This window comes from Balaenoptera borealis (genome assembly GCF_965194805.1).
Source record: "Balaenoptera borealis genome assembly, chromosome: 1".
NCBI classification, from domain to species: Eukaryota; Metazoa; Chordata; class Mammalia; order Artiodactyla; family Balaenopteridae; genus Balaenoptera; species Balaenoptera borealis.
The window spans coordinates 80,771,007-80,795,746 of NC_138860.1; the positions used below are offsets into that span (position 1 = coordinate 80,771,007).

Below are 24,740 nucleotides of genomic sequence, written 5' to 3' on the forward strand. Positions count from 1 at the left end.
GGGCCCCACCTGATCTAGGCTGGGGAAGGCTGGGAGGAGGAGGTCAGGGAAGTCTGCCCTGGGAACCCGAAGGATGAGCAGGAGCTGACCAGCGTGGGGAAGAGGAGGGAGGAGGAGGGAGGAGGAGGCGGAGGAAAGGCTTCTAGTCAGAGGGAACAGCAGGTGCAAAATCCTGGGGCGGGAAGAGAAGTCTGGGCATTTGAGGAACAGAAAGTAGGCTTGTGTGGCCAGAAGGTGGAGAATGAGGGGTAAAATGTCCACAATAAGACTAGAGAAGAGTTGGGGGCCAGTGGGCCAAGGCCTCGCCAGGCAGCCAAGAAATCTGGATTTCGTCCTAAGGGAAATGAGGAGCTTTGAAGGGTTGTAAGTAGTGAGATGACATGACCAGGTTTGCATTTTAAATAGAACCTTCTGGCTGCTGTGTGAGAGTGGATTGGGGTAGGTAGGTGGGCTTCAGGGAGGCTACTGCAGCGGTCCAGGGGGGGGACAAGGGTGGCAGCGGGATGGAGAGGAGGCATGTAAGGGAAGCACAGTCTCAGGCCTTGGTGACCCGCTGTGGGAGATGGAGTGGGAGTGTGGCAGTAGGGGCAGCTGGGAGTCAGTGGTCCTGTCTTCTGAGCTGGAGAATCCAGCAGGAAATTGTGACCTCTAGGAGGAGCTGCCCCGGGAGAGCGTGGGTTTGTGGAGCTCAGGAGAGAGGACCAGGTTGGAGAAGAGAATTGGAGGGGTCTGGGGGCCCAAGGGTGCTCAGTAAACACGGATTGAATACATGAATAAATGAATGAATGAACGACTGTGATGAGATCAGACAACAGGAAGCACTTGGGAGGGTGGAGTCCCGGGGGAGGGAAGGAGGAGGCAGCACCCGCCACGTCCCCCCCATCCCAGCATGAGGACAAGTGGGAGGTTATTCTGGGACCTCCTCTGGGTAAATATAGCCTCTGAATGGGGCGCGGGTAGGGTGGGGGGGCTGGAGGTGACTTCCTCAGTTTGCTTGGGGCACTTCCTTATAAGGCTGTGCAGACCAAGGCGCCTGGGAGGGTGAGGTCAGGGGCTGAGCTCTCCATTCAGCCCAGCCTGATGCTGTCCCTGTTGCTGCTGCTGCTGCCAGAGGCTCAGAGGAAATCAAAGGCCTTGGCTTTGGGTTCTGGCCAAGGAGCTCAGAGTGTGGCCTCTTAAAGGGCCCCCTCGGCCTCATGTCTATGCAGGAGCCCAGTCCAGGGGTGGGAGAGGGTGTTCTTCCAGGGTCCTCTCAGAAGGTGATGCTGGGGGCCTCGGTTTTCCCATCTGCACAATACTGCTCGGACTGGATCATTCCCTGCCGCTCCATGCAGCTAGGAGACGCTGCCGTCTAACCTGTATCCCTCCCGCTGCAGGGTCTATGCTTCTTGCTCTGGCCTCTTGAGATCAAAGACTCAGAGTTCATTCATTGCTTCCAAAGGCCCTGGTCCCTCAGCTCCCCTAGTTTCCCCCTCTCGGCCCCTCCTTGGGGGACCAGCTGCTGCCACTTGACCCTGTGGTGTCACAGCTGCTGTCAGAAATGCCATCCTTGTCAGGCAGGGATGGAGGAATGTGATTTAATTTCAGCTGGAATGTGCCCTCTGGGGCTGCCCCTAGAAAGGGGAGGGAATGGAGACTAAGCCCACCTAAGCCCAAGAAACCCAAGAGGGCTCTGGGCTTGGCAACAGGCCCCTGGGTCCCTGTGAGGCCACCCCACCCCACAGGGGATGGTAAATTCCAGGACAGTGCTGCAGCAGGATGGATGGAAGTTAGACATGAGGGTCTTCCTAGGAGGTGGGAAAAGGGAAGGTGTCATGTGAATGCAGCTCCAGTAGATAAAGAAAAGACCCAGGGACCCATTCCTGAGTCCTCAGGCCCACCTTAAAAAGACAAAGGAGAGTCTCATGTGAGCCACCAGGGAAGGGACTTTTTGGCTCAGGGGCAGGAAGAGGGACAGAATGGCCTCAGGTGAGGGCCCACGGAGTCTGCGACCAGAAGCAGAGGAAAACACACGGTCCTCTCTGTTTCCACTCTCATGATCCGAAGATCCCATATCCACCTCTCCATCCACCCTGGGGGCCCCTCTCCCCTCTCTTTCTAATGCAGCACTGGCACACCTAGATCATGTCTCTTCTCCAACAATTCAGAAGCAGTAGACTCTGCCTTCCACTCCCCCACCCTTTCCCCAACCCCATTAATCCAGGGTCTCCAATGTGGACATCCCTCCTGTAACCTAACTCCTGTTTCTCATGCTGTCACCTCTGGCCCCTCTTTCCCAAAGGGGCAGACCCTGGGCCCCAGAGTCCCAGGTCCTAGAGTCTCCTTCAGCCTTCTCCTCTTCCAGTCATAAGCTCCCCTTCCCCCAGCTTTTATTCACTCTCCCCGCCCCATGACTCAGCTGTGGCACCAGAAATAAACCGAGGCAGGTGCCGGGGGCCACTGTCGAGGAAGCACCTCCCAGCAGCTGTGGGCTCAACTGCTGACAAGTGGAGCCCCAGGGTCCCAGGAGGGGTGGCTGGGAGACTTCAATTTGGGGGGTGGGGAGACGTCTCGCTGGCTCTGGCTCCCTCCTCCATCCTCCCTGCTAAGGAGAGACACCCCCTCACTGTCAGCCTCACTCACCACTCACAGACCCATTCTCCTTCCTCGTCTCCCCCTTTTCACCTCTCCTCTGTCTTCCACTCTTCCACTTCCTTTCCTCCCGCCTCCCTGGCCCCTTCCCAACTCCTGAATCCCTTGGTCTCTCCTGGATTCCCTCTTTTTCTATTCACCTCGTTTGCCAGGAAATTCTGTGTCAAAAGAGAACTTCAGTTCACCTTGATGGGGATAAAGGCACAGACAGACATTCTTGCCAATGATACTAAGAATCCTTAGATGCCACTTGGGGTCCATAGAACATGGGCCAGGGGACTGTGGGCTGCTTCTCTTAAGGGCTCCAGTCCAAAGTGGTCAACCAATAGCCTTCCCTCTGTTAACAACTTCTAAAGACCAAGGAAGAATCATCAGGAAATAAACACAGAGGCCACAGGATCTACCCACTCAGACGATTAACGAGAGTCTAGAGTCCTTCAGTGGGGAATTTCCTCACATTTTTCTTCCATTTTCCTCTTTTCTTTTCTCTCCTCTCCGTCCCAATCCTTTTCTCCTGCTCTGTCCCTGAATCTTTCAGTTCTCCCTTCCCAGGAGGAAGAAGGCTGCTTTGCAGGAGGCAGACGGGAAGTTAGATCTCAGGAAGGACCTTTAGCCTGGGGAACAGAGGAAACTTTATACCGCTGGGAGGGACAGCACCTGGATCCTCACTCCAGGCGGTATCTGACTGCAGCCCCTAGGGAAAGCCCTCCCACCCACGGGGGTCTGACAGGCTGAGAATTTTTGGAAGTCTTTGGGAGCTACTGTGTCGCAGAAGGCAGCCAGGACAATGGGGCCCTTTCTCTCCCTGCCCAGGAGACAGGCCCACAGACAGGCTAAGACAAAGGCTTCAGTGAGGTCAGGGCAGTGTGTGGGAGTTGTGGGTGGGGGGGTGGGATGTGGGTAAGAGCAGCCTGGGAAAAGCTGGGGACCCTGGCAGGTGGAGGACCTCTGGAAGGCCCATCTCCCTGGGCTCTCAGGCCCCTTTTCAATGCCCAAGCCCCTAACCCAAGCTGGGCCTCCTGTCTCCACATAGAGGGGGCGGGGACCCCATTTTAGATATGTGGGAAGGAGGCTGGGAGCTTAACCGTATACCCAGGGCACTCTGCTGTGTCCTGGAGGCAGAGGTAGATACAGCTGTGCCCCTACTCCAGCTGTCCAAAGAGATGGGGATGACACTCCATGAGGGGCTGATTCCCCCTATCCAGGCCAAGAGAGGCCACACACACACACACACACACACACACACACACACTGGTCCAGGGGTTAGATTGTGTGCAGGGTGCTGAGTCACCCCTGGACCAGCTCTCCCTTCCCCAGGAAGCCCAACAAAGCCAGGAGAAGGCTTCCGTTTCCGGCAGCCCTGCCCAAGCAGCTCAGCAGGTGTCAGGGGAACAGAGGGGATTCTAGTTCTTCTGGAACTCTCCTCATCCACAGATCAATGATGGTAGATCCCTGCCTACTGCTGCCGGGAGATTCAGTGAGAAAGCTGATGACAAGGCTGGGAAACCAAAGCCCCTTCCAGCTTACCACCAGGGTCTCTCCAGGAAATCCAACCTGCTACCTAAACTCCATCTCTGTGAGGATATGTTTCTCAGACAACGTCCCTTAAGAACCCAAGGACAGGGCTTCCCTGGTGGCACAGTGGTTAAGAATCCGCCTGCCAATGCAGGGGACACGGGCTCGAGCCCTGCTCCGGGAAGATCCCACATGCTGCGGAGCAACTATGCCCGTGTGCCACAACTACTGAGCCTGTGCTCTAAAGCCCGTGAGACACAACTACTGAGCCCACGCGCCACAACTACTGAAGCCCGTGCACCTAGAGCCCGTGCTCCACAACAAGAGAAGCCACCGCAATGAGAAGCCCACGCACTGCAAGGAAGAGTAACCCCTGCTCGCCGCAACTAGAGAAAGCCCTCGCACAGAAACGAAGACCCAACACAGCCAAAAATAAATAAATAAATAAATAATAATTTTTAAAATGAATATCTAAGTTAAAAAAAAAAAGCAGACAGCATGCTGACAAAACACTTTACCACGAGGCACAAGAAGGCACAATTCAGTGGACTGCGATGAGGTACACACACACACACACACACACACACACACACACACGCAGCTGATCATTCTCTCTCCAGTATTCAGAGAGTGACCTCATCATCTCAATCTCCGCTGACTCATAGACCCCAGGGCCAGCTCAGCCTGGCCGGAAGTCCTACCTTCCTCCCGCCCCACAGCCCGCAACCCGCTTCCCTTCCCTGGGCTCAGAAAGACAGACCCCAGCGCTCCCTGGCGGTATCCTGGGACTCCTCCCGTTCGGCTCCACTCACGCACGCGCACACGGCACTCTCAGACTGACGCGCCTGCAGCCGCAGCGCCCTCTGCTGACCACAGCCTACGGGCCTCACAGGTCATTCCCCAGATCCCTGCCCGCAGCCGGGCTGAGGGGTCTCTCCGCTGCCCTTGTTTCCTTGTTCCTGCATCTCTGCTTCTTCTGCTGAAAGTAAGCCTTCTTGAAGCCTAACCCTCTGCGTTCCCTTCACCCTCACACCCCCTGGGAGAATCCCCCTCTGGAACCTCGGAATGGGGACACCAAAGCACCCACCTCTCTGCCTTCCTCTCTGGGCCCTCAGCCCCTCTTCCTCCCCAGACTGAACTTCTCCAGGTCTGCTTGACTGGACACTCTGGGCACTCCAGCTTCTTCCAAATATCCTTACGCTGTTCCCCAACCCCCGTGGGCTTATTCATTCCATAAATACTTACTGGGCAGCTATTCTGTGCCAGGCACTCTTATATCAGGCACTGACATCTTGAGGACTTATCTGACCTTCAGAAGCTAATAAACACAGAAGGTCTATTTATCCTGTGAGGCCCGGCCCAACTCCACTTTTCTCTCTCACACACACAGAGGCATCAAACTTGTTTGGGCTCAAATGCAGCTTTATTTCCTGCTGGTTTTACAGGTACTCCATCCTGCGAACCCATTCTCTTGGAAAACCGAGAATGAGTGGGCACAGTGCCCCCCAGGGGAATGGAGAGGACAGGATGGCTGGCAAGGAGAGGGCAGTTGAGGCACTTAGGGACCTACTCAAGGCCCTGAGGGAAAAACCTGATGCCCAGGATAGGGGTGAGAGAGCCTAAGGCAGGGCTGGAGCTACCCAGGTATTTCACAGAAGCCCCTCAGGCACTATCACCTGGACTTCAGCTCCACCCCTCTCGTTGTCACTCCCTGTGATGGGAAAAGCATGGGTTCGAGGGAGGGTTGGGGGCAGAGGGCAGTGTTGGCGGCCTTGACCCTTAGGGACCTGGAGCTGGATTGGGAGGCGGGGTCAACCGTGCCTTCCAGCTCCCCAGGAGCCTCCTCTGACGTCCTTCTGGGGCTTTTATTGGGCGCAGAGCTCGAGCCTGGGAAAGACACACACACTCACCCTCCACCCTTGGGCTCCTCCTCCTTCTCTGTCTTCTCAGAGCCTGCCCTCTGGTGTTCTTGCTCCTTGACCTCTGACCTCATCAAAACACCTTCCCTGGCTCAGCCCTTAAGAGCCCAGAGTGTGGCTGCATATTCTCAGACAGCAGCACTGAAGGGGACCCCGGAGCATTCAGCCCACCTCCTCTTTGCCCCAGAGAGGGGTAGTGATAACTCCAAGATTACACAGCCAGTGATGGACAGAGCTAGGACTGGAGCCCACGGTTGTGTTGGCTAGTGCCCCCCACCTGCCTCCTCCTGGCACTCACAGGCCTGCGGGGCACACAGGAGATCTGGGGGGGCTCCCAGCGACCATTCTCCTGGCAGCGGATCAGTGGTAGGTTGCGCTGGGCCAGCCCCTCCCGGCACCGGTAACGAAGCACTGTGTCTACTTCATAGCGCAGCCGTGGACGGCCAAATACTTGAGCCAGGGGCAGCTCTGGTGGGGGGCCACAGGACACTGCAGGGGGGACACAGTCAGGAACTGGGAGCTGGGCTCTGGGGGTAACAGTTCCCAGAATTGGGATGAAGGAGGAGAGGAGTAGGCCATAACCTGACACACAAAAAGAGTAGGGGTTCCAGGGACCTCCCTGGTGGCACAGTGGTTGGGACTCTGAGCTCCCAATGCAGGGGGCCCAGGTTCGATCCCTGGTCAGGGAACTAGATCCCTCATGCATGCTGCAACTAAGAGATCGCATGCCACAACTAAGGAGCCCACCGGCCGCAACTAAGACCCGGCGTGACCAAATAAATAAATAATAAAGAGTAGGGGTTCCAAATGGACCCGTCTAATTTGTTATCCCGCCCATGCCCACGGCCTGGGACACATTTCTGATTTCTCTGTGTAGCTTTGCACCCTCCTTCTGCATACACATCAGTTCCAGGATTCTCTAGCCCCCACCCCTCCTCCCCCTCGCCTGCCCTCACCCAGCCCCATCTTGCAGGTGTAGGACAGGTGGTAGTTGCAGGGCACATCACTCCATTGTCCCTGATCGTGCCACACCATAACCACGCAGTTCTCTCCGGACAGGAAGTAGCTGTCTGGCTGCCCAGGGTTCCAGTTCTCATAGAGCTGGGAGGGTGGGGGGAGGATGGAGGAGGTGGTGAGGAGCTCCAGCCCCAGGAGCACTGGGAGGAATGGACCTGGAGGACCTGAGGAGAAGGAGGTGGGGGAGGGGCACCAGGAGAGGGAAGGCTAGAGGGATGGGGAGTAGGGGACCCAGAAGGAGAAAGAAGATGTCAGGGGCTTTGGGGGGAAGGATAATGGGAACCAGAAGAGAAGAGAAGGGGACACAAGGAATGGAGGAGGGGCAGGAAGAGGGAAAGGTAAGGGGCCAGTAAAAGGAGAGGGAGGGATGGGGGTTATTGGGGGTAGAGGGCAGAAATGCTTCGAAGAAGCGACCTAGACAGCGTGAGGGATGGCCGGAACCTCTCACCAGGGGGATGCCATCTGACCACAGGAAATCGCCTTCGATGGTCCTGTCATTGAGCCCGATCCACTGGTACTCCCGGTATCGATCTGGGGAAGAACCGCAGGGGAGACGAAGGCATGCAGTGAGCTTCGCTGCCAGCAGATGGCGGCCATTCCCTGTCATCGGGCGGTCTGTGGGTGCTCGCGGGGGGGAAGTCCTTCCCGCAACCCCAAATCCGCGCTTCCCGGTATCCTTATACCTCCAACCTCTGCACAAGGGCGGGATGGAAGGCAGGGGCGTGGGGGGTGAGGAAGAAGAAAAATATCACCAGGGCTAGAAAAGGGAAACTCCGGAAAAAGTAAAAACTTTCAGCAAGGTCAGAGTCGGGGAGAGTAGACGGAGGCAGGAGAGCCAGGGAGGTGGGGAGCGACTAAAGATAAGCCCCCAAGCAACCGCCAGGCTGATGCAGGTGTATTTCCTGAGCGAATCTCAGCCCTCCCCTGCCTGAAGCCCCACTACCCACGTGTGGAGTGGGAAGGAAGGAAGGAGGAAGGAAAAGTGAATGAATGAATGAATGAGGTAAACCAAGTAATGAGTACCTGAATTAATGTATAAGGGAATTAATTAACACACTCATTAATTGATTGATTGATGAGTGAGTGAATGTGTGAGTGAGAGAACAGGTGACGAGGGTCGCCTCCCGCCCTGTCCCCAGCCCACTGTTGATGAAGTCCTGTTCCTCCGGCGTGCTGATGCTAGCCAGGTGCGCGCCGTACATCCGGCACTTGTTCTCCGCCTCCTCCCAGCTCCTTCGTGTAGAAAAGTGCTTGTAGCAGGCGCCCTGGAAGGCGTCCCAGCCGGGGCTGCAGAAGCGGAGGCCTAGGACACAGAAGGGCAGGCAGCTTAGGCGGGAGGACCCCGAAACTCTGAGGGGCTGGGTCCCCAGACAGGGACTGGGCTCCTCCCACCACCTCAGACTGAGGGGGCGGGACTAAGTGTAGGAGGGCGGTGCCAAAGAGAGAGTAGAGATGGAGCGGCTAGGAGCTGGAGGGGGCCTGGTTGGAGGGGGGCCTTGATGCCTTCCTTCTCTTGAGCGACAGAGACCAGGGTGAGGCTGGAGTTCCGGCCTGGGTCTCTGCAATCCTCCATCCTAAAGAAGAGCTGAACCCTCCTCTCTTCCCAGGAGAACGGAAACTGACAAGTACTGACTGCCTGCCAAATTCCAGGAGCATAGACTCCCTGAGAGAGTCATTTTTGATTCCACTTAACAGATGAGTAAATTGAGGGGAGGGCTCAGAGAAGTTATGTGATTTGTCTAAAATGGGAATTCTTGGGCTTCCCTGATGGCGCAGTGGTTGAGAATCTGCCTGCCAATGCAGGGGACACGGGTTCGAGCCCTGGTCTGGGAAGATCCCACATGCCGCGGAGCAACTAGGCCCGTGAGCCACAATTACTGAGCCTGCGCGTCTGGAGCCTGTGCTCTGCAACAAGAGAGGCCGCGATAATGAGAGGCCCGTGCACCGTTATGAAGAGTGGCCCCCACTTGCCACAACTAGAGAAAGCCCTCGCACAGAAACGAAGACCCAACACAGCCATAAATAAATAAATAATTTAAAAAAAAATAAAAATAAAATAAAATGGGGATTCTTCTCCCACGCTTCCACTGCAGGAGGCCCAGGTTCAATCCCTGGTCAGGGAACTAAGATCCTGCAACCTGCGCCGGTGCATTCAACAACAACAACAAATGGAGATTCATTAATGGCAAGGCCAAAACCAGTGTCCCGTCCCACCCCCCTGGAACTAGCACGTTGTGGCAGGGTCTAGGCTTCAGCTCTCCCCACACCGCAGCCCCTCAGCACACTCACCAACATCGCACAGGTCCCCCCCATAGCCAGGCAAACATAGGCAGCGGACCCCCTCCTCCTCCTCCAAGCACGTCCCACCATTATGGCAGGGGCTGGGGACACAGTAACCTGAGAGGGAGAGAGGAGTGAGGTGGGGGGCCAGGGGAGCACAGCTCTGCAGCACAGGGTTCAGGGGTCCCAGCCCTGACGCCCTTGTCCTGGGGGCTATCACAGCACCCTAAATGTTCTCCCTGGAGCCTGCCTCTGGTCACAGCCCAGACCTGAGTTCTGGGTTTTTCCCTCCTCACTGCCCCCCACTTCAGCACTGGCTCGGCCCAGTGCTGGTCATTGTCATGCCCACCAGTGTGGACCATGTCTAACAGGGGCCGAGAGGAGTGTCCAGGAAGGCCTTCAGGGCCTAAAGGGAAGGATACTGGGATGTCAGTCATGCGTCCTGGACTCTTACCTAGCTCCTGGATCTGCCGGGTAACATTGAGCCAGTCACTTTACCTCTCTAGGCCTAGAGTTTAGTCCCCCATCCCTTGTCATTGTGCCAGGTCCTAGCACAGTTCTGTGTAGTCTAGGTGGGCTGGGTGGAACTGAAGGAGAGGAGAGTCACCATAGCAACAGTGAGGTGTGGCCTGCCATTTACTGCTTCTGGGACCTGATACTGGGGTGGTCTAGGAGGGAGCTAACCATTCCTCCTGCTGTCCACTGGGCAGAGCCAGGCCCAGAAGCTGTTAGTGAAGATCCAATGCACTTCCCTCACTCTATGCCCTACTCCCTCGCCCCCCCTAACCCATCCCAGGAATGGAGCTGCAGCAGCTCCCACTGTCCTGTAGCACTGGCTCCACACACTCTCTCAACATCATCCAACCTCTTTGCCTCCCCTTCTTTTCTCCCAGGACTCTCCCCCCCTTACCAGGCTCCCCTTTCCCCCTCCACTTGGGGCCTCCTGCGGGTTCCCCAGCCTAGAAACCCCTTCAGTCCATTTTGTTCCTTCCTTCTGGCCCCTTCTCCTCCAGGCAGTCTTCTTGGACTAACACACTACTCTGAAGGCCTGCAATCTGTTGTCTAGATCCAGCTCCGTCTGGCTAGGCCATCTGCCTTCTCTTCTGGACTCTCTCTCACGATCTTGGGTGGCTGCCCTTAGACTGGGCCTAGGTGCTGAAGGGGCTGTCAGATTCTACTCCTTTCTGATCCGGATGACCCGGAGATGATGGCCCCACAGACTGACAGAGCAGGTCAGGGTTCTCAGCCCAGCCCTGGGCAGGACCCCTCAGACCAAGCCATCCACTCCTAGCAGCCAAGGCCCATGCCCACAGTGCTTTACTCTGGCCCAAGATCCCACTGCCTGGTGGGGATCAGAGCAGAGGTGGGGGGAGGAGAAGCTGGAGGTGATTCAAAGAATTTTGCTGGGATGACCTAGCTGTTTTGGGTAAAATGAATCAGCTGTTCCAACACCACTCCTACTGTCATCACCCCTTCTGCCAATAGTTTCTTTCAAGCTGGTACTGCTACCTCCTAGGGCAAAGCAAGGAGGGGCAGTGTTTTATTTAACCCTTTAAGGACCAGATCCTTCAGAGCGTAGGCATCCTGAACCCCCTTCCTTTCCTCACACTTTCCTGCTCCTCCCGTGATCCTCTCTGCTCCTCTCTGTCCAACCCCCTAACCCTGGGGGCCAAAGACTCTCAAACTTGGTCCCTGGGGCCGTACCCAAGCCATAGGTCCCTCCCCCTGGCTGTGGGTGGCAGAACCTGAACCAGGATGGTGGGGGGCGGGTGTTGGCGGTGAAGGAACTCCTCTTGAGACTTTCTGGTCTTCCACCTGCCCCCTTTTGGATCAACTACTATACACAATCATAAGGTTCTTCCTTCCTTACTGCTGCAATAGCAGGCTGGAGGACCTCTCACTCATCCCCCGGTGGGGTAACTAAGACACCGCAGATACTTCCAATGATGCTCCTCTCCCACCAAAGCCCCTCCTCACCCCGCAGCGCTGAACTCCAAGGCCAGCTGGGCCGGGAGCCAGTAGTTGAAATGAGTGAGCCTAGGTGTGATGCAGAGCCCCCTAGCCCACCCTGGGCCATCTAGGAGAATGGTCCTGGGACTAGGAGGGTCCCAGCCTTCTCCAGAGATCTCCATTTGGAAGCTCAACCTTCACTAAATAGATAGGGCTTCTTTCTCTCAGACCCCAGAACCTAACTCCCCATTCCCCCTCCCTCCACACGCTCCATCCTCCCCTCCTGATTTGTTTCTTCTCCAGCAATAGGAACTTTGAGATCCTTTGGGTTCAGGAAGGGTGAAATAGTAGGTAAAGGTGGTCATTAGTGCAGGAGTTAGTGGAGGAGGGGGAGGCCATGGGCAGTGGGATGAAAGCGAGATACTATTCCCCTGCTGATATGTGGGGGAGGGGAACAGGGCCTTGGGGCACCTGGACGCCAGGGAATGGCCTCCATGCTAAGAGGGACTTTCTCTGTCAGTCCTCTGTATGTGTGGCTCTAGATGGGAGCCATCAAGATGGATCAGAAATGAATACAAAGGGACACGTGTACACACACACACACGCACACACACTCTGGGCTGCAGAGGTTTCTCTCCAGGAGTGAGGGACTTCAACTCTCAGCACTCCCGCAGACTGACAGACAAAGACTTCTCTGGGGTAAAGTGTACAGTCAGATTTGGGATCTCAGCAGTCAGGAGGGCGGAGACAGGCCTGAGGAGAGGACAAGGGAACAGCAGGGGCTGTTAGACTGCTAGGACAGGAAAGGGTGCAGGCTGAAGATGGAAAAGGAAGAGGCACAAAGACACACAAAGACCCAGGGGAGAAAGAGAGAGACAGAGAGACAGAGATGGCACCAAAAGAACCATCAAAGAGCTACCCAGGACACAACTCCATGGAATGAAAGGGGCAAACAGCTGGGGTTGGAGACAGAGGGTGCCAGAGTTTTGGTTATAAAGCGGTTTAATAGAGATTTATTTCCAAGGCTTGTTTCCATGAAACAGTCTAAAAAAGTACTTCACAGAAGTAGTTGCTTAAGGCTCTGTGGGGATAGGGCTCTCCTAGACCCCAAAGGTTGAGGGGTGGGCATGGGATCCCAGGCTTCCCTGATACCAGTGGGAGGCAGCTGAAGGGAGATGGCACACAGGAGGGGGAGGGAGCAGTGGAGGATGGGCCTGGGCCTTGAAGAGTGCAAAAGGCAATGAGGGCACCCACTGAACAAGGCATGAGGGTCCTCTGTGGGGCCAGTGAGATGTGCGTCACAGGTAGAGAGCCGAGGGTAGGAAAAAGTTCCAGGTGTTTGGTGGTAGGGCTGGGGGTCACAGTGTGGATTTCAGAAACAGGGATAGGGTCACAGGGTGGGAGTCATGGAGTTGGGGGTTACAGGGTGAGGACTCAGAGAGCTGGAATGGAAGTCACAAGGTGGGGTATCCAAGATTGGAAGCCCACAGGTAGAGGTGGGTAGGAGAATGAAGGCAAAGGACAAGAGAGTCTGGGGCAATGGTGGGTTAAAGGACTATAGGTCAGGTGATCCACAGCTGCAGGGGGAGAATGAGGAGGAGGATAAAGAGGGAGGTTGAGCCTTGGGCAAAGTTACCTGATGAGGGGGCCACGGCCACTCCACCATGGCTGGCACTGTCAGTGGGCAGCACCAGCTGGGCATGCACTGAAGTCCCTGCTGGGACAGTTCTTCCAGAATTCTCTTCAGAAGGGGTCTCCAGATCCCTGGTACCCTCAGGGACCCGTGTGGCTGGAAGCAGGGAAGGGGCATCCTCGGAGCTCCCTGTCTCCTCACTCTCTCCTCGAGGGACCCCAGACAGCTCAGGACCCCCAGTCTCCTCCCCTCTCTCTCTTGCCCCAACCGGAGTGGAAGGTGATGGGGATGCCAGGTTCCCCTCCCTGGGAGTGGGCAGGGTCTCAGTGGGTGGTCCAAGGACCGTTGGAGGCCTGGGAGCCTCTGGCTCTCCGTAGGGAGGTGGTGATGCATCAGGCTGCAGGACCGCCCTCACTGGTGGGGATGCCTGGGAGAGGGACTCCTCTGGAGCCAGCTCAGTGGGGAGAGGGGCCTCTGGGTCCAAGCTGCTGAGCTCACTGGGCCAGGCCCACAGGGCCTCGTCCTCCACCTCCTCCTCTTCGTCTTCCTCTTCTTTCTCTTCTTCATCCTGGTATTTCTCTTCTTCCTCCAACACCTTGCCTTCCTCTTCTGAGGACCCCAGGGGAGGTACAATGGATTGGGTTTCAAATTCTAGGCAAAGCACAGATGATTCAGCACCTGGGACAGCACCCACCAGAGGACAGGAAGAAGGAAGGGGAAGGGGAGAAAGGCGGGGCTGGGGAGGGTGAGCCCTCCGGGGGAGGGAAGAGCCTGCCCTGGGGAGGAATCGCCTTTGCGCCACACCAGAAGAGTTTCAACTGGAGCTGCAATAGTGAGGCAACAGTTGCGGAGGCTCTATGAGCTGTCATTAGCCCAGGAAAACCTGGTGGTTGCATCTACCTCTCCCAGTCTGTTAAAATTCTGTTTATTTTGGGTAGGTGAGGGGGAGGAGAGACCAAAGAAAGGAGATCCCTCCTTCCCAGAGGGCAGCTCCTTAGTCCAAGCATCTGCAGACCCAGCTATTTGGGAGTGGGATTTGCTGGAAAGGCAAAGGTTGGGAGAGGAACAGGAGAGGCGCCTTGCACAACTGTGCTGCTGAGAGAGGACAGGGCAGAATCACGGCAGCGACAACCCCGGCCTCAACCTGGGCTTGCCCCTTCTGCCCCAACTTCTCCCAGGTGCGGACATCCCCAGGATAAGAGATTTGAGTTACCTAGGAGGGTCCTAGGGGCCTCTGCTGGGTCTTCTGGAGTGGAGCTTCCACCTCCTCCATCCTCCATAATGGGAATGGAGTAGATGGCTCCCCGAGACTCGCTCTCCACAGCTTCCTGAGGCAGCTGCAGTTCCTCCAGGGTCTCTGTCACTGTGACAATGGCTTCCAGTGCATCAGAGGCCAGGTCAGAGGCTGGGTTGGAGGCCTCAGGGATGGCAGAGGGCTGGGCAGAGTCTGTGGCAGGAGGAAAGTGTCAAGGGGAGGTTAAAGCGGTGGCTCTGCCCTCACAGGCCTGCATGTGAGGGTTCTGGGTTAGACTCAGAGACCATGGAATTCTCTTAATTCTCTCTCATCTTCCCTATGGAGCACCCATGGGGCCCAGGGAGCACTCCGGGGCTTCATCACTCATTCCTCAAGCATTAATCAAGTGCCCGCTCTGTGTCATGCCGAGCATTCTCCTGGGCACTGGGGATACAGTGCAGAGCAAAACAGCAAGCTTCCTGCCCTCAAGGGAATTTATATTCTAGATACAGACAAACAAATAAACATATAATGTTACCATGTAAAGAACAATTAAGTTTAGTAAGGAGATGGGAAGTACCACTTCAGATAGAATGGTAAAGGAAGGCTCAGGAGAGAGGTCATCCCTTGAGTAAGGAGATGGAGGCAGAAGGATGGACAGAATGGCCTCAGCACCTTGGGACCCTGGGTTTAGGGTAAGGTGTGAGGGATCCCAGTCATTCTAAGACTCTAGAAATGGAAGGGGACAGGCTGCCATCACCACAGGAGAGCTGAAGGGTAGAGTACAGGAAGGACATTCAACCATCACCACCTGATGATCTCGGTGTTGGGGCAAAAGGGCAAGTGGCCACCCCATCCTTCCAGGATCTGCTCTCTTCAAATAACCAGAGTTTTAGAATGAATTACCTTGTCCCGGGGGAAGGGAACCAAAAGCAGAAAACCAGTGAAGCAAAGGTGGAATTGGGCTAAGAAAAGCCCTGAGGGCCATCTGTGTTCAGCCAGACAAGACAGGACAGCACATCCTGCCTTCGTCACCTGCTTCAGTGAGCCTTGCTCATACCAGACAAGCAAACCTGTGCCCTTGCCTGCCTCTGCCCTCCACCTGCTCCAAACCATAGTCATCCTCTTCCTTCCCCTCTTCTCCTGATTCAGTTCCTCCTTCAATTTCTTTCCAGAACAGTGCTTGGGACATAATTATAATCAGTGCTAGAAGAGCTAGCTACTATTATTATAATTATTATCATCATCACCATTATCTGTGTTCAAGTAAGTCTTTCCAGATGGACCTGTCTTCCTGTGGACTTCCCTTCCCCATCCCTCCCAGCCTCAGGCCAAAGCCATCTGGAGATCTGTCCCAGGCGAAGTAATGCTTTTCTCTCAGTCTTTCCTTGTGCTGGGGGTGAAGCATTTCGTCTTTGGTCAGACTGGGGGCTCCCGTGGCAGAAACTGTGTCTTCCTCCTTCAGACTAAGGGCTTCTAGAAGGCTGTGTCTTCTCTTTCCAATTCTGCCTCCAGCCCTTGTACCAGTACTGCAGGCTCACAGTTGGGGCAGGGACTCCAATACTCCATGGCAATGCCTCCCTGATTGTCAGTCATCCTTGGCCTGGGCCCTGTGCCTCTGGGGGTCGCAGGCACTGCCTCCCCTCCAGCTGCCAGTAGAAGATGTGGGCAGGAAGCCATCTCTGCACCCAGCTGTCTTTAAGGACCTGCTCCCTGTGGGGGGAATTATGTCTGTCCCTCAATATTTGGTGGTAAAAATCTGTTACCTTCAAGTTGAAGGTTCTGGAAACCCCTCTGAAGCGTATTTGGTTAACTGGAGCAGATCATTCATTGGATTCAGAGGATGTCAGTCATCTCTGATCTGCTCATGAGCTGACCAGAGATGGAGACATATTTGGCAGTCCAATAAGGGAGAGGCAGCTTTGCAACAGGAAGAGACAAGGCAGGGACTACTGGTGTGGAGGCAGGTGAGGAGATGCAGAGAGGTGAGCCCTCCTTGAGGCCACAAAGACCAAGTCAGAGGGCACAACCAGAATTAGAACCCTAAGTGACAAGCTGAGCACCACCCAAAGCTCCTTGAGGCAAATGGCAAAGACCCAAGAGAAACTGGTCGGGGCTGGGGTAAGAGCGTAGGCCTCGACTCTGTCTCCCTGAGGTTGGTCTCAGCCTCTGCAAGGAGGTGGGCTCACCTCGGAAGCAGTAGACATTGAAGCGGCTGTGCTTGTTGGGGAAGCCGGTCTGGTTGGGGAAGAGGAAGAGAGTCTTGACACCAGGGAGGCCCCCACCACAGCGCTGGCTGGGTGTGACGATGGGGTAGCGCACACTGCCATCAGCCAGCCAGCCTGGGCTGCAGCGGTCCAGGCCACCATCCCAGGCTGCATACAGCTGGCCCGTGGTTGCAATCTTAGCACCCCGCTCCTGGCAGTACGCCCGTGCCTCCTCCAATGTCAGCTTGTCTGGAGGGGCCCCCAGGAAGAGCTCTCCTGGGGAGGAAGAAGAGGCTGGGTTACCAGGAAGGGAGCTCCTTCCACCCTGGGCTCCCACAGAGACTCTGGGCAAGCTTCTCTGGGCCTCAGTCTCCTCATCTGCGACATGCAGTCCATCACACTACTTTATAGGATCGAAGTCTTGATAGAACCTTAGGATGGATAATATTGCTCGAGGGAACCTGGTCCAACTTCCTAATTCTGCCAAGAAGGAAACTGAGGCTCAGAGATACTAAAACGTAGAGAGATGCACAGCAGGTAACAGCAGAGTCAAACTCAGTCTCCTACCACCTGTCTGAGACTTTGGCCATGAACTTGTCTATATGACAGTGTTTGGAGGGAGGGACACTGACTGTTTCCTTACCGCTGGCTGCCCACTTAAATATAGGCTGATAAAGGATGATAAGATCCAGCAGAGGCCCAGGAGGACCTATGGGCAGCACTGGAGAGGGGGCTCTTCCCCTGGGAACTCCCTACCCCCAATCACCATTTAGTTCTTCAGCATAACAGTAGACATCATAGAGGTCATCCGGGTCCACCACTCCATAGTTCCGGACCCCAGGGAAGCCATCCATGTCTCCATAACAGGCCTCTCGTGGAGTCTGGATGGGATACCTGGGGAAGGGGTACAAATGCCTTCACCAGGGAGCCATCCCATGGTGACCCTCCTGAATCACACTGCTTTTCAGTGCAGCCAGTTGTCCTCCTAGCTCTGCAGAAATGCACACCTCCCACCAGGGCGGGGTCCTAACCCACCCTCCAAAGACCAGCTTCATCTGCCAGAGGCAGGGAGCCCTATATGGCCAGCCTGAGGCAGCAGTGGGCAGCCCCTGGCAGAACCAGAGGCCACAGCCCTCCTCAGAAACAGCTAGAAGCTCCTGGGCCCCAGCCCCAGCCCACCTCACGGTCTGGTCGGACAACCAGCCAGCATCACACTGTTCATAGCCCCCAAGATAGGCGGCATAGAGCTGCTCCGGAGTGGCGATTCGGGCTCCGATGCGGGCACAGGCCTCCTGGGCCCCAGCGAAGGAGAAAGCATAGCGGGCAGAGCCCTCCCGGTAGAGAAAGACGACCCCTGAGGGGCAGAGAGGATCCTGAGGCAGGATCACCCAGCACACTGACTTTCCCTTCCCTTCCTTGTCAATCCCCTGTATACAAAGGGTAAAGTCCAAATTGCGCCCACTCTACAGCATGAGGGGCTTCAGTTAGACTGTGGGTAGAACTTCCTCCACCTGAAGAGAGAAAGGAGGTAACAGAGGCCTGTAGCTACGCACTCCTTTTCCAACTCAGTCTGTGCCTTCTAGGTGTTTGCTTCCGCTTCAGACTGTGGGTTCCCCTCCCTCTCTCCGGGAACCTCCATCTCTGCCCTCTCACCTTTGACCTTGACCTCCACGGCGTCGCTGCTGTCGTCGATGCCGTGCTGGACCTCGCAGCGGTAGATACCCGAGTCGTTGGGCCGCAGCTCGCTCAGCACCAGGGAGACATCGGTGAGTGACGCCGGGTAGGCAGGCAGTGCCACGCGGAACCGGTAGGCCTCGCTCACCTTGACGCGTAGCCCCCGCGCCACTAGCACCTCGGCCTCCCGGCCGCCGGACAGGAAGGTCCACTTGACCCGGGGGGAGCCCTGCGCGGCCCGGCGGCTTGGCGGCGGCCGCAGGTAGTGAACGTGGCACGGGATGGTGAGGGCGCCGCCCAGCACGCCCTGCAGCGGCGCGTCACCCGCTGTGCGCACGCGCAAAGCCCGGTCCTCTGTGGGCGGGCGGGGCCGGCTTGTACTTCGTGCTGTGGCTCTGCCACGACCCGCCCCAGGGTTTCCAAGCCCCGCCCCAGGATCCCGACGCCCCGCCTTAGGATTCCCGGGCCTCGCCCGGGGGTTTTCGTAACCCCGCCCCCAGGAACCTGGGCTCGGGCCCGCTGAGTCCTGCAAACCCACCTCTAGGTCCCCCAGGCCCACCCCTCACGGTCTACAGACCGGTCCACAAAGTCTCCCAGTCAAATTCAACTCCAGTGTCTCCCAGTACCACCCCAGGATTCCTGGCCCCCACCCCAGGGTCTTCTAACCTCACCCCCTGGGTCCTGCAGCCTTGTCCTCAAAGTTTCCCAGTCTGTTCCCTTCGGTCACTTTCACGATTTCTCCCAATTCCACCTCTGTTCTGCCTCCCAGACCCATTCATCGTGCCCCAAGGGTCTCCCATCCTCCACCCTGGAGACTGGCAGCCATGCACCTAGTGTCCCTCCCCAGCCCTACTCCCAAGATTCCGCCACCCTACCAGCGGCCCACAAATCATCCCTTATTTTCAAGTGTCCCTGCCCTGATCCTCCCCCACAGTGCTCCCAATTCTGTCTCCTCCCTGGGTCCCTCAAGGCTGACAGAGGTTGGTTAGGGCTGAACAAGAGGCTCCTTCCTACCACAGGGGAGATGCAGGAGACAGTGACCCTGAATGGGGTTGCTTACCTGAGCTGTCTCCTTCCAGAGCATCAGCTAAGGCCGCAGGGACACAGGCCAGAGCCAGGGTTGCCAGCAGGGGCAGAGATGGTAGGGCCATGCTGCAGGATGAGGGAGGGAATGGAGGAGGAAAGATGGGGTTAGACCTCAGGATGGACTTCTGACTCCCTACCACGTCCACATGGATCACACATATCCTGACTCCAGAAGCCCACTGCCCCCACCTCACTATTAATTAACACTGTTTCTGTCTCCCCTCAAGGGATTCTTATTTATTTATTTATGTTTGGCTGCATTGGGTCTTCGTTGCTGCTTGTGGGCTTTCTCTAGTTGTGGCGAGCGGGGGCTACTCTTGGTTGCGGTGCGTGGGCTTCTCATTGCAGTGGCTTCTCTTGTTGTGGAGCACAGCCTCTAGAGCGCAGGCTCAGTAGTTGTGGCGCACAGGCTTAGTTGTTCCGCAGCATGTGGGATCTTCCTGGACCGGGGCTCGAACCCGTGTCCCCTGCACTGGCAGAAGGATTCTTAACCACTGCGCCACCAGGGAAGTCCCCCCACCACGGGATTCTTATTCAGAACCGAGACCTGGGTCCTCGTCAACTCACTGTGTGACTTAAGGCAAGTTCCTTACCCTCTTTAAGCCTTTGTTTTCTTACTTGTAAAGCAGCACCATTACTACCACCTCACAGGTTGTCATGAGGCTATGGGCTTTGAGAGTGCTTTTTATCCTAAAACAAAACAAAACAAAAACAAGCAAACAAAAAAACCTGTACAAATGTATAGCACCCTGCACACAGTAAGAGCTCAATAAATGCTTACAGCATATAGCATGAATTGTGGGTGCTATTATGCTTGAGTCTCCTCTGCCCCTCCCAGTACCGGATTTCTTTGAACCTTCCTCCTCCCAACCTTTCCTTCCTGTCCCTTCCTCCCTGAGTACCATACCCACCTAGCCTCCTCTGGGAAGGCTTTCTAGACTAAACCCAGGCAATGAACAACATCTCTCCAGCCCAACCCCTCATTGAACTCCCTCCACTGCACCATTACTTATAAGGAAACTCTTCTCTTTACCCCCCAGCATCCTCCACCCCCTCATCCTTGGCTGCCTTCTCCCTCCTTCCTCCCAGCCTTTCCTTTCTGCCTGGCACGGGCTTTCCCACAGGATCTCCTGGCTCAGAAACCAGCTGGGACAAAGCCCCTGTCTCTGCCAGTCTGGCCTCCATCCAGCCTCTCCCTCCGCCCACCCCAGCCCCAGGCTGGGGGGTGGGCTAAGGGGGGTGTGTGAGAATAAATGAAAGGGACCATTTCCCTCCTGCCCTTGGCTATCAGAAGCTCTGAGAGCTTGAACTATTCTTCTGAAGATCTCAAAGCTCTTACACTCTCATAATGGAGGGATGGGGGTGGGACATTGAGAAATGGGCCCAGAGAGGGATTGAACCTGAGTCCCCAGTGAAACCAAGTCAGGCACCAGGCCAGTATGCCCTCAGGAAGGAAGGCTGCAGAGCCAACGTCATCTTTAATGGTTGGCTTAGACTCAAAAGAGCATGGAGAGCCAAGGCTGCCATGGAATAGGCCAATGGTACAGCAAGAGAGATGAAGGTTAGACTGCAGGGAAGGCTTCCTAGACATCAGGCTTATTCCTACTGTCTACTCATTCCCACTTCAGGCCCATTGTTCCACTTCCATCTTCCCTGACCACTCAGGCTCTGCCTTTGTACATGTCCGCCCTTTTCTGAGCCTGAGCTGATGGGAAATTTCCCTCTTCTCCCAGATCCTCTGAAGGATCCCAGATCCTCCTAAGGATGCCTCCCCACCACGGTAACATCCATTTCCCCCTTTGTGGCTGGGCATCATTCCCTCAAGGTCAGAGGTGGGGGAGGAATGGCAGAAGCCAGATGCCCAGGGCCTCTCTTCGACCTTTGAGAGGGAGGGGGTTCTTGATGGGGCCCAATCAGAGGGTGTGAGACCAACTCTTGGCATGGGGGCACTTGAGAGGACTGCTTTCTGGGGTTGGAGTGGGGACCATTTGGCATGAACAGCCAGTGCCTGCCGAGTGCTTGGGAGACTGTTTGCCATGCATTTGAGCTGTGCCAGGTCCTAAGCCAGACCCCTTTCTGGCGCCTTCCCTCCCCTCGCCCTGGACTGGATCTGGAGCTACTCACAGCTCTCTGATGGGCGGCCCAGAAACCCATATAGTTGGAGCCACTCTGTGACCAACACCCTGGACCCTGCCTTTCACCTCTGTTATGTAAGTGGGGGAATGAAAGGAGAAAGTCTGAGTCTGATGAGGACCTGGATGTCCTGAATCATAGAGGGTATCCCACCCTCACCTCCTAGATTTGGAGTCACTGACCGGAGGGGCCAAGAGAGTGGGCCTGATTGTGTGGTTCTCACAGTCAGAGAGTTCTGCACACCTCCCAACCCCACACCAATCACACCAAGCTTGGGCCTCAGCCCCTTCCTGGTATAGCTAGGAGTCCTGAGAAAACTCAGGCATCCCCTCCTCTGGTACCAGACTCAGACTCAAGGATCCAAGCCTTGGTCTTCATAGCACACACCCACCCACCTCCACTCCATCTTCTCATCCTCCAGAGCAGGACACACCACTTCATCTCTATCCTCAAGAGCTCAGCAGTCTTCCTGTCCCTTTCCCTGATGCCACACCATCCCTCTGCTACAGCCTCTGGATTTCTCCCCTTGTCTTGAGTTTCCCCAGCTGTTCAGGAAACTTCCCTCTTGTTACATTATCATTCCTGTCTGACCATGGATGTCTATCCCCTCACAGGCTTCAAAAACCCAGTGCACAGAGAATCAAGACCAAGCTGTGTGTGTGTGTGTGTGTGTACGCATGCATGCATGTGCGTGCACTTATGCACACAGGCCCAATGCCCACCATCTCTATGCTGAATGCCCACCAGCTGGCAGTTCAAGGTCGGCCCCATGGGAACTGAGCTCCAGCACTCAGCAGGGTGAGCAGGGATGCACACGAGGCCAGAGCTTCAGTCACAGCAGGAGGGAAGCTTTCAGCTATCCCCTTAGTGGCTGTGTGAGGGGCAACAGGAACCTATACAATATCAGTGAGGCCTTAGCAGGGCCTGCAGGAGTAATTGCGGTAACCATATAAATAGTCCTATTTATTGGAAGCACAACTAACAATATGATTAGCAACATCGCCAGCTGAGCTATTGTAACTCCTCCTAGTATAAAATCTGAAATGTGGATGAAGCTGTTATCAACAGCAAAGTTAGCCATGACAACACAGGCACTGGTAATACTGGGAGTGGATCTATGGGTTAGGTCATTGTCCCTTGATCTCACTGGTATTATCTGGAATAGAAGTAATGCAGATATGAATGGTGCTAACAAAACTGATGGCAAATCTTGGTCCTGTTAGAACCAAGTGGGCAGAGCTATTCTGATAGGAAGGGGATATGGAAGTACCCGGGGGGAGGGGGGTTCCCGGCCCAACAGCAGGGCTAGGAAGGAAAGCAGGAGTGGTAACTGGAATTCCAGCTGACAGTTCCTGACCATCTACCTGAGCCAGGCCTCTTACTAAATGCTTCCCATGTACAACCTCAAGTTTGAGAATAATACTGATTAGGCATTACATCGATGAGGAATCCGAGGTTCAGGGAGGTGAACTAACTTGCCCAAGGTCACACAGCAAGTAAGTGGCAGAGTTGGGATTCCAGCTCCAGTCGGCGCCGGGACCACCCACAACAGCGGCTCCTGTTTGCTGTCCTGCGGGCTCCGGGAAGGTACCCCTAGGGTGGCCGGCCCTGGCTCCTCCCGCGGTGCTGCCTGCACGGTGGGTACAGAGTCGGGGGCTGACTCGAACCGCCGCCGCCCTGCCCAGGACAAGGTTGGAAATCTCGGGTGGTGGTGCTGGGTCTGGAGCCCGCAGCAGGGAAGACTCAAGGACCCAGAGGGGCGTTCCCATTAGCCCGCGGACTCAAGGGGGCTGCGGGTCAGGCTGCAAACAGCAATGGGGGTGCCAGCGGCAGAGCTGGGAGGCAGAGCTGGAGATGGCAGGACGGCAGCAGGGGCCGTAGGCGCTCTGGGCTGGCCGACAGCGGACCTCGCCGAGGTGTCAGGGGTCGGCGGGTTGCGTGCGCCGGAGCCACGCGAGGCAAGGCCTGAGGGGTCGGGGGTGCGGACCACAGGGCAGCCGGGGGTCGCTCCCTTCTCTCTCCCTCCCAGGTCTGGGCGGCTGGGATGCGGTCGCACTCACCTACCGGCGGGAGGCGGAGGACCGGGGTGGGGGTGCGGCACCGCGAAGTTTGCTGCCTCCTCCGGAGGTCTCCTCCGCGTCCACGGCTCGGTCCCGCAGCTGCAGCCGAGACTGCGGCGGGGACTGCGCGGGCGCGAGCAGAGGCTGGGCCCGCAGGACGCTCGAAAGAGGGCGCCGGGCGGCCGGGCGCCGCACAAAACCCCCTTTCTTTCCCCCCCGCCCCGCCCTTCCTCGAGGCTGCCCCCGCCCTCGGGCTGGGAACGCGGGGGGCTCGGGAAGATCACGGGACCCGCTGCCTTCTCTGCGTCGGTTCCCGGCGGCGGCAGCCGCGAGAGCAAGGACGAGAGAAGTAGGACAGCGTCCTGGGGATGAGAAGCTGAAGACTTGGAGTAGGGAGGGAGGGAGGGCTCGCCGAGCTAGAGGATGATGTTGCAGCCGGAGGGATGGGAGTTAGACAGTCGGAAGGACTTCCCGTTGGTCAAGGGGAGAGGAGGAGGGACTCAGACAGTAGGGAAAAGGATGAAGGGAGAATGGGTGGGAGGCTTTGCTCCTGGAGAGACATCACACGCACGTATAAATGGGGGAGGGAGTCTCTTTTATGGAGGCAGGATGAGGTGCAAATGACCTTAGCCACCTCCCTGGAGGAAGCTCTGATTGGGTTTTGTCTTCTGTGGTGCTCCCACTCCCTGCACAGAGGAGGAGCTGACTTTGCAGCTGGAGGGATGGAGGTTAGGCAGCAGATTCATGGGTTAAGCAAAGCAAGGAACTCTCTAGACATGGAGGGGGGAATGTGGCACTGTGAACGGTCATTACTGGTCATGCAAACCAATGTGCAAAATGCAGGCGTTGCTGGGAGCCCAGAGGGCCCACTGGCCAGAGCTGTCACTGATGAATGCACAGCCTGGTGCCAGGGGGTGGGCCTTGAGTGCTGCCCAGCCGCTGGGGACTCCTCAGAGCCCAGAATACCAATGACACCCCCCTCCACAGTTCCAGGGCCTCTGCTTGCCTCTTCTTTCCCAGGCTCTCTTTCCCTCTCCCTCCTCCCTCCTGGGATTCCAGGCAAAGGCCATGGCACAGACTGTGGGCAGGACAGCCAGACTCCTGGATTCTCTCCCCTGGATACCAGTGATGGCATCAAGGATAGCTTGTCAGGGGCTTTGATATACACAATCTCCAACAGCACCTCCGAAGTATACCAAGTAAAGTGGGGTGCCTGCAATGCAAATGCAGCCTCAAGGCAGGTCCATGTCCATCCATCTAGACTCACCCAAGTCCGTCTTGTATGGAAATTCTGGACTGCCCTCTAGTGGATGCCCCAACTGCCCCACTCACCACTGCCTAGGCTTCCACTGCCTGGGCTTCCACTCACAGTGCTGTGAACTTGGTTCCGAAGGACTCGAG

The 24,740-nt window shown here is 56.3% G+C and overlaps 1 protein-coding gene across 8 annotated transcripts; it reads right to left on the reverse strand.

Annotated features, from left to right (window-relative positions):
• Positions 1–5,547: 5,547 nt before the first annotated feature.
• On the reverse strand, positions 5,548–23,520 carry BCAN (brevican). Of its 8 annotated transcripts, XM_082353648.1 has the most exons (16): positions 23,340–23,517; positions 22,755–22,909; positions 19,740–19,836; positions 19,121–19,212; positions 18,040–18,414; positions 17,566–17,740; positions 17,153–17,280; positions 16,369–16,662; positions 14,159–14,392; positions 12,949–13,596; positions 9,372–9,479; positions 8,227–8,385; positions 7,531–7,613; positions 7,022–7,166; positions 6,364–6,554; positions 5,548–6,033 (listed from the first exon to the last, which is right to left on the reverse strand). In XM_082353648.1, exons 4-16 carry the CDS (start codon positions 19,209–19,211, stop codon positions 5,926–5,928), a joined length of 2,739 nt encoding a protein of 912 aa, XP_082209774.1. In that variant the 5' UTR covers position 19,212; positions 19,740–19,836; positions 22,755–22,909; positions 23,340–23,517; the 3' UTR covers positions 5,548–5,925. The 8 variants fall into 8 exon arrangements, 7 of the variants coding, with proteins under 7 accessions (XP_082209774.1, XP_082209775.1, XP_082209772.1 ...); XM_082353649.1 differs by lacking the exon at positions 22,755–22,909 and having other exon boundaries at positions 12,949–13,554; positions 23,340–23,518; XM_082353646.1 differs by lacking the exon at positions 22,755–22,909 and having other exon boundaries at positions 23,344–23,517.
• Between the last annotated feature and the right edge of the window lie 1,220 nt (positions 23,521–24,740).